Below are 9,821 nucleotides of genomic sequence, written 5' to 3' on the forward strand. Positions count from 1 at the left end.
CAATTTGTACGAGCATTTGCAACTCCAAAAAATATGAATGATATCTGCTACCTGGGATGGGCAAAACTTGCAATAAGGTGACGTGTTGTAATACATTTTATTTAATGCCTTAGGTGTATAGTAGGCGTTATTAACTAACATGAGTTGTGTATACTTTAACTTTTGAAGGGAGTAGTTACATTTCTATTTAAAACACAACCCAAGTCTAAGCAGTAAGGGTAGTCTCTATAAAACAATCTCCTGTAGAACAACAAACAATTCTTCCAGATGTTAGAATCAATAAATACATGATCTAATTCCCATTGTGCCATCACTATATTAGAATAGGAATTGGCACATGATCTATTGGAGGGCAATATTAAAAATTTTACTGAATTGCAGGAAGCAAAATTGATAGCTGACTTGAAAGGTGATCTGGAACCAGGCTTGAATGACATACTTCCTTTAAAGCCGATTCTAGAGAGGCATCAACTAAAGAAATGATTCTGATTGGTCACACCCTCTATTTAAACCTGCAATGTTGAACAATGGTTTACAAGTCTGAAGAAGGCACATTTGAAAGCGCTTATCCTTTTATTACAATTATGTTTTAATAAAGTCTGTCTGTGTGGGTTTGTTCTCTATTTTGAATTTTCTACATTTCTATTTACATTTATACACAAACAGTAGTTACATTTATACATTCTAAGATTTTACAGAGGTGGACATTATTAAAGAGAAAGTACAAGTGCAACTTAGTGGATTATGCAGGCAGCAGTTATGTATAAAAATTGTTTTGTCATTTCAGAGAACGGTTGAGAATATTATGTTTAAGGAGAGTATTGTACAGTGAACACAATGTTTTGACCTTGTGATGAACATGTACAAGACCAGGATTGGTTAAGATGTTGGGTACTTACGTATTATCGCAACCAGATTTTCAAAATGGCCAAAATTGGTATGTTTGTACAAAAATGTGAATGTTAGCCTTAAAAGGGGAGTGTAAAGCATTAATTAATAGTCTGTCACATTGTGTATGACCCATGAACAGGAATAATGGTCAGATGTCCTTTTGAAGGGGACATACTTTTCCGACATAAGTTAGTTGAATCCTAAATAACCCAGAGTTTGGCTTCCGAGTGGTCATTAGCCGGTGTCATGTTCCTTGAATATCTTCAAGTATGGTGAGTTTGGATAATATTTACTCGTGTAAGTGTAACTTTACGTTTGATCCTGTCTTTGAAGTCTCCCAGTATTTAACCACTGCAGTTGCAAAGGTCTAAAACTGTTTTGCGGGAGGTTGATAGACGTATCCAATTGCAAGGCATCTGTTTTCCAAAATGTCCTTTTGATTAATTTTTGAGCATGTATTGGGCTGTTCATTATGTGTGACAGATGTATTCTTCCCTTGTATTAATCGATAGTGACATTTCATTTCTTGCCTTTGGATTTGTAGACCATCCTATTGTCATCTACGACGTTTGTGCTTCTGCTTGTACCCATTAAATGTAGTGTGTTTTGCATGGAGTATCACTTTAATAAATAAAACTTTTTACCTGTAATATTACTTTACTTTATTCAGTTTTCTGTATACTTGGTTTTGGGAAAGAAGTGCAGATTATTGTGAAGATGTCCAAACATTGACATACACATGTCCTTCTTCACATGACTCAGAGGGAGCAGCCCTCTGTAGTACATTTTTCATTACCTCTGACTGGGAAAGTATGCTCCCCAGGAAGGCAAATTTCAGCGTTATTCCTCTTGCAATGTCATAAACCACCCAACAGAATAATACTTAACAGTTGACACTAGCCTTTTCATGCTACCAGTGCTACTTTTGCGAAAACATTGCAAAGTGTGGCCGAGTCCAAATCTGGTTGCAATAATACGTAAGTACCAGATGTTGTTTAAGCAGTGGTTTAAAACTACTGAGTTTTATTTGCATGGGGATACTACTCCAGAGATTAGCAATGCACTGGGAGTACAGCAAGTCTCCTGCAACATTATTTGACTTAGCTGCATGTAATACGAATTTGTTACTACAACAGAGGTCCCATGCTGGACAGTAGGGCAGTAATACGTTTTGTAGTGCAAGGCATTTTTCTGGATGATGAATGAGTTTGTGTGCCATAGTCAGTTGTCAGTATGTTAGACAGCTGAGCAGTTTAAGCAATTTAATTGCTTTAAGCTAAGACAATGGTGGGTCCTATGAGGGAGACTGGTGGCAAATGTAGCTATTTTATTGAAGTAGGAGGCAATTTTCTTTCTTTGAGTATTGTTTACGTTTGTTAGGATAGGAGAGCCTTATAAGAGAGTCTGCAGTAAGAAGGTGGTGGCTAGAGTTTTTCTTGCAGTATCTGTAAGGAATCCATTGAACCTATAAAGGGGGCCTAGTTGCTGATGTGTAGATTTAATGATGTGCAGTATACAGTGGTCATATTTGAGATAGTCATCGATTATAATGCCAAGAAGTTTACTGTGAGTTACAGTTTCAATGACAGTATTATTTTCTGACTTTATGGTAAAATATTGCTTTTGATTTTTAACAACTTTTTGAGGTGAAAAGCATTAACTTAGTTTTTTGGGGGTTGAATAGGAGGTTTGATTCTTAGAGCCAGGTTTCTACACAGGAGAAATACTTTTGGGTAATGTCTTGGAGCTTATTCATAATCGACACTGCACATATTAATGTTGAGTCATCTGTATACTGAACTAAACAAGCACAGCAAGTGGAAGTGTGGAAGTCATTAATAAATATATTAAATAGTAGAGGACCCAGGATAAAGCCCTCAGGAACACCTGTAGTAACTGGTTGAAAGGATGAGTAGGTTTGTTGCCATTTAATGGCTTGTTTCTTTCCAGATGTCTAACTAAGGAACCACAGCAAGGAGTATTATGAAAGTCCTGTTGAGGAGAGTCGAACAACCAGTTGCTGGTGGAGACTGTAGCAAATGCCTTTGACAAGTCTAAGAATATGGTCGACGCAAGCAAACCATCATTTCTATCTTGGTTTATTATATTGTTATAATGTAGTAGAGCATTAGTGGTGCTGTGCTGGGACCTTAAAGCCATGTTGCATTTCTGAGAACAAGTTATATGAGGTTAGGTATTGCATCAGCTGCATATGGATGCATTTTTCTAATATTTGGAGAGGGAGGAGAGAATTGCTATTGGTCTGTAGTTATTAAACTCTGTAGATGTGCTGCATTTGTGCAGTGGTATGATGTAGGATTTTTTCCACAGAGATGGGACTTATCTTTCTGCTATGGACGTATTAATTAGCATGGACACAGGGAAGGCTGTGACTTCTGTGGCCATTGTTAAGTAGACTGATGTTAGTTGCTCTACAGCTACAGAAGTAGGTTTTAGTTTAAGGAGCAGCTTCCTTATGAGTGAGGTAGGCATTGGACTAAAACTGAAGAGCTGTGGGTGGTTTTGATTGGACGGGGTAGAGTGAGGGGGCAGATATGTTAATGTCTAAGAGACATAACATTGATTGTATAAAGTAGGAATTAAACCATGTGTGGGGATATAGTCTGTCTGATTTTGGAGAGGGACTAGTGGTCTTGCCAGGGTGGAGTAGTTTATTTAGTGATGACCAAAAAAGTTTTGCGTTGCTTATATGTTTTCTTGTAGGTTCACGTATCCTATTTGACATGGAGTTTTATGATGTTTTTAAGATGTCTAAATTGCTGGAGGGCATTCTGAGTTCTTTTTTATATCAATTTTCCAGGCTTTATCCATTTTTATTATGTTTTCTGTTTGTTTCTTTTGTCAGCTATAGTGCAGGGTTGGATGTTACTGTTTTATTATGTACTGATCCTAGATTATTTCAGGTCTGTAAGAATACTTTATTAAAGTGTTCTACAGCAGTACCTAGTGGCATTGTGCTAAGTACATTCCAGTTATATGTTTTTTAATGTTTCATTAACTGCAGTGATGGTGCTGCGGTAGCATTGTTGCCTCACAGTTAGACGTTGCCCGTTCGATTCTCAGTTAGAGTGTCTTCTGTGTGTCGACATGTGTGAATGGGCGTTCCTTCGTTGAAGGTTGTGCATTAGGCCTGGCAAGCCAGCACGTAAAAATCTACTGCCAATCATTAGCAGACCAGAGTTCCGCTGTGGTGACCCCTAACCGGGAAAAGCCGAAAGACACAAACAAACATTGAAAATATCTTTGCTGAAATTGTGTTTCATATCTGATTAGAGATAATATGTTTATCTAGGCTATGGTGAGTTCTAATAAAATATGCATGTAATTATATATCTTCTGGCTATGTATGGGAGGTAGGTTTTTATTCTGTATAATGTACCTAGTTTTTGATGTAATGTGCAATGCATGGTGGTTGCATTTCACTTAATTATCTATAATAATACTCAATAATATTTGTGTGATTTACAAGTTCTATTACGTTGTTGTCACAGATGGTAGTCAATAAAGTTGTTTCAGTAGAGATGTATTGTGGGTTGAAAAGCGGTACAGTAAACTCTCAGTTAAACAGAACTCAAGCAACCAGCACTCTCAAGCAACCGGCAAAAAAAAAAAAAAAATCAAAGAAATACAGTACAATTTTTGTGTGTTGCACTTTCTGCCCCCCCCCCCCCTCAGAAACATACCTTATGTTTTTAGAGTTTTTAAAAGGAAGATAGGAATAAATTCCCTCTCTCCCCAACCTGAGAACAAGTCAAACCAACCAAATAGTATAGGATACAGTATTAGTCAGGCCTATTTTTAATAGTAACTCTTGAGCAAAAAGAAACTACAGTTATTCGGCATCTACAATCCCCCGGTTAACTGACAGTTTACTGTATTTTGTTTTTTTTTTGGGGGGGGTTAGAAGATCTTGTGAATTATTTAACCATGTTTCATTTGATAAGAAGGATTTTTGTGTGAGTTTAGAGAAAGATTTGGCAGAATTGATTAGGGTTGACTCATCAGCATATTGAACAGTAGCATTTTTGTAGTAGTGTGGCGATCACTGATGCATATGTTGAAATGTATGGTCCAGACTGTTTATGTAAAACAGTTGTTTTTACATGAAGTGGGTGTCTCTCCAGGGACTTAGGTATAACCATTAGCAACAACTTCTAATTTGGCAAGCATGTACAAATAATTAGATGGCAAGCCTTGAAACTTAACAGCAAGGGATGGTAACTCTCTTGCAGCCATATAAAAATTATATGTGAACAATTTCGGAGTATAGCAATACTGTTGGTCTCTGTATAGGAAGCCATTAAAAGTATTGAGTCTGTACAAAGGAGATTCACAAAGAGAATTTACTAGTGCTGTAACTTGTGTTATTCTGACAGGTGCAGGCACTTAAATTTACATGTACCACACCATCGATATATAGCAGGAAAACTTCTTTTGCCATATATAGTATTTCATGATGAAACCTTACAAGCAATGTTTAACACAGATTTACATCATAGTAAAACATCTCTTAGGAATAGTGATATGCATGTAAAGCCATTCAGAACTAGACTGACACAGTCTTTCAAAATTGTAAGAATTCCAGAATTATGGAAAAAATTGACAATATATATACTAGATCATCTACTTCTTTGAACTCCTATAAACTTAATCATAATACATGGGCTAGAATATTCAGTATATGATCGTGATTTGGTGGAATCAGCATTCATTGTTGGTCTTTTGACCTGAACACTGCCCCTTAAACTTATGAACTTATTATTATTAATACCTCTGAAAATATAATTTCTTGTCAAAACATGCAATGCAAATGCATGCCATTATACTCCATATAGTTTACTTTTTCAGTAACTTTTATATTAAAAAATCAGACCATGCAAGAGTGCGGTCAAGCATGGGTAAGTTTGATGAGTTATCAAACCTGTTGGGGGTTACAGTACATAGCTTTTTTCATTTTATTTGTAGTTATTTCTTTCTTTCTTTCTTTCTTTCTTTCTTTCTTTCTTTCTTTATGTGGAGTGCCTTCTGTGTGGAGTCTGCATGTCCTCCCCGTGGTCGAGTGGCCTCCGAAAGACTTGCGGGAATGGGCGTGCCTTCGCTGAAGGTTGGGCGTCGGGCTGGCAACTCGGCACCATAAAAATCGACTGCCAGTCATTAGCGGACCGGAGTTCCGCTGTGGCGACCCCTAACCGGGAAAAGCCGAAAAGACAAACATTTGTTAGGGTGTACCTAGTTGCTCAGAGTATTAGCCTATTACCAGAAGAAATTGAAAAAGTGTGTGTGTATGTGTGTGTGTGTGGAGAGAGACAAGAGAGAGTTGTCTTTTACTTTGCTTTTGCATCTGTCATATTAATTCTTATACAATTAAGTAGTGCCTAATCATTTTAAGTTTATCCTGACTAAAAATAGCGATGATGGACATTTGATGTGCTCCCATAACATATTTTGTGTCCTCAACATATGAGATTATAATGCCTTGTGTTATCTTTGTTGAGTTTACTTAGCGGAGACAGTATCTGACATCTTCCTTTGACAATCTCTGATCTATATTGTCATATTTTAAGCACAATGCATTAAGCAATTTCATCTGCATCCACTTCATCTGCAATATAAAGTTTATACTCCTTTTTTTAAACTTTGCATTGCATCAGGTGCATTTTCATTGGGTCTCTTGCTGTCATTACTATTAGATTTCCTTAATAAAACCATCTGTAAATGCTCAAGGGGTCGGTAGGTTTCTAGTCCCAAAAGGTGAGAAAGAATGCAATAAAGAACCATGCATCACTAGGGTTACCACTGGTGGGACTTTCTTATGGAAGAGTGACATTTTGCAGGACCAAGGTATCCACAACCAGTGCAAACCACCGGACTTCACTTTGTTGCCAAAAATAAAGTCAGTCTTGGACGCGCGCGCGCACACACACACACACACACACACACACACACACACACACACACACACACACACACAAAATGTTTTATGCAGCTGTTAGAGGAAATTTAGAAATATTGTTTGTTGTCCTCCAATCTAAAGACATTTGCAGTTCTTGGTGCCCCTCCGACCCCGACACAACAGCTCAAATATGGAAAGGCGGTAATCCTGTGAGTCCTTGTAGAGAGGGAAAGAACAGATGTCTACAAACACCTTCGTGATTTTTTTTTTTTTGGCAGGGGGGGGGGGGTAAGAATGTGTCAATGATATAACAATTTGCAGAACTATCGGTATCAGCTGTCATTCAGACCCACTACGGGACTGAAACAGCATACAGAATTATTTAAAAAAGTCACGCTATTTTACATGTAGCACTGATGCACTGATTTTGTTGGAAGGAAAATACACTCGGGAAAAGGAAAATGTGAGACGCAGCCGTCCTGTAAGTGGTTTGCTCAGCCACATGGGTTTTGTGAAGACTGAGGGATGGCAAACCTGGGATAATTGGATGAAAACTAATTCATGAGCAGCTTAAGGTTTTAAACGTCTTTCCTCTTCAGCTTCTAAACAGTAAATAATGCACCGCGCAGCTTGATTTCGCCTATCACTACATACATTAATAAGGCTATAGATCATATGGTTAACTTAACGGGTCAAAGCGTTGGAGATGCTAGCCTGGCCTGCAAAATACATTTTGTCAGTTACTTTTATACACGTAGAACTCTCACCATATTGACATGGAATACAAAATGGATTAGGCATTTTTTTTCTATTTGCCTATTAATTCCTGTCATAGGCAAAGCAAATAATGAAAAGATTTTTAAGTAAAATCGGAGCTGTTGAGAATGTGTGTGGGTGCATGTTACTGTCTGTTAGCCGTACAGCTACACAGATAAAGGATGTAAACCGCATTTTACAACAAAGTGATCTAAAACTAAGGTACACTGAGCAAGGTTTGGAGTACAGAGTAGAAAGCGTGCTCACGAGCCGCTGGATGGGCTCTCGGGGGCGGGGGATGGAGAGGAACCCGTTGTGGGGCGGGGCCGCATAAAATATCTCTATGCTGTGGCGTGGAGCGCAGTTGGCCAGACAGAGTGCAGCGGTGGCAAGGCAATCTACCTAAATGGGGAGCAAGCGTCGTTAGGACTTAGTGGCGCTGGAAAACCGAGGTGCTTTACAGTTTGCATGGAACAGAGAGCGCATAAAGCAGTTATACGGCACACTAAATCGTTGGGTTTTCTCTTTTAGAAAGAGACTACCGCACCATAGTTCTCATTCTCCTGTTCGACTGAACCACGCATGCAGTTTTTTGATGTGTTATACACTTAGCTGTTCTGGGAAGGGGATGATGTAGCTGTATCACTTCCTCGTTTTCATTTTAACAAGATTGTCAGTTGAGTTTGAGGTGCATGACATTATTAGTGGCAAATATGACTACAGGTTGCAGCTTCTTGATAGTTTTTTAACTTTGACATTATTTAGCGTACCCTGTATCTAGGTAAATCCGGGAAAAGGTACTGCTGTGTGTGTGTGTAGTTGTTAAAGTAACACAAGCAGTTAAAAAGTTTGATTTCATACTTGTTTGAGAACAATGTGAATTTGTGAAAACGTGTTAGTAAAAGTGTCTTTTTTACTTGTTTAGATTGGCTCCCTCCCCTGACCCTTTTTGCTCCTTGTCATTGATGGGAAATCAACTGGATCGGATCACCCACCTGAATTATAGCGAGTTGCCCACGGGGGACCCCGCCGGCATCGAGAAGGAGGAACTCCGCGTCGGGGTCGCCTATTTCTTTTCAGATGAGGAGGAGGAGATGATGGATGACAGGGTGACAACCCAGCAAAGCGCTAAATTCGAGGAGAGCAGCCCGAACCGAGAAGGCCACCTTGTGCGAAACGAATTGGAGTTGTCTGCCTTCTGTAGCCAGGAATGTATTTTTTCCAAACTGAGGGGCAACGAGGAGCTGCGTGTGTACCCACTGAAGACCCTTCACAGTATGTGCAAACCAGGAGACCTACTGGAGTTGATCGCTGACGATGGCCGCTCTCCACACTGGGCAGTGTATGTGGGGAGCGGACAGGTCATTCACTTGCAGAGGGGCGAAATCCGCCAAGGCAGCCTGTTTGAGCTCGGGGCTGGACGAATGGGTCGTGTGGTGAATAACTGGTACCGTTACAGACCCTTGCCAGCAGATCTAGTACTGCAAAACGCATGTGGGCACCTGGGCTTGAGAAGTGACGAGATATGCTGGACGAATTCAGAAAGTTTTGCTGCCTGGTGCAGATTTGGGAAACGCGAGTTCAAAGCCAGCGGGGAGGTGCAGACTGGTCACCAACAATATTATCTTAAAGTCCATCTGTCTGAAAACAATGTGCAGACTTTGAGATTTCAGAGCCTTGAGGACCTTGTAAGGGAGAAACGCAGGATTGACAGCAATGGAAGGCTTGGTTTTCTTAAAGAATTTTCTATACCAGATGTTGAAGACTAAAAAAGCAACGTTTCTAACTTCTCACCTTGAGTAGATATGCTGAAACATGCATGCCCAAAAGGCTATCCGCATTAAATGCGTAGTTTAGTGGGTGATACTTAACACAACGCAGTTTGCTAATCCGTTGTGGCGTTTTGTGTTTCCCACTTTACTGGTTAGGGCATGCACGAAAAACATCATTGATGGATCAAATTAGTAATGTAAATTTTGCTATTACAGACTGTGGCAAAATACGAATAAAGGTAAAACTTGTGGTATTTGAGGACTCGTGCATTCCCTGTGTGGTGTTGATCTTGCAGACTGTCACTGTTTGTACCATGCTGCTTAACTGCACTCTCTTACTTCCTTGTTAGCTGCTAGGATACCAAAACTGTAAGTACCGATTTAGTAACCCGAAAGAGTTGTGCAGAACTGTCACGTATTTCTATTCACGGTTAGTGGTTACATAATTTTACAATGGGGGGGGGGGGGGGGGGGCACTAAAGCAGATT

The 9,821-nt window shown here is 39.4% G+C and overlaps 1 protein-coding gene across 1 annotated transcript; it reads left to right on the plus strand.

Annotated features, from left to right (window-relative positions):
* Positions 1-7,905: 7,905 nt before the first annotated feature.
* LRATD1 (LRAT domain containing 1) lies at positions 7,906-9,587 on the plus strand. The gene is made up of 2 exons (XM_044064780.1): positions 7,906-8,013; positions 8,487-9,587. Exon 2 carries the CDS (start codon positions 8,527-8,529, stop codon positions 9,328-9,330), a length of 804 nt encoding a protein of 267 aa, XP_043920715.1. The 5' UTR covers positions 7,906-8,013; positions 8,487-8,526; the 3' UTR covers positions 9,331-9,587.
* Positions 9,588-9,821: the final 234 nt, after the last annotated feature.

This window comes from Protopterus annectens, chromosome 1.part0 (genome assembly GCF_019279795.1).
Source record: "Protopterus annectens isolate FY-2018-M chromosome 1.part0, PAN1.0, whole genome shotgun sequence".
Taxonomy (NCBI): domain Eukaryota; kingdom Metazoa; phylum Chordata; order Ceratodontiformes; family Protopteridae; genus Protopterus; species Protopterus annectens.

Coding starts and splice junctions, on each gene's coding strand:
- LRATD1 (XM_044064780.1), top strand. CDS start 8,527: ATGGGAAATCAACTGGATCGGATCACCCACCTGAATTATAGCGAGTTG.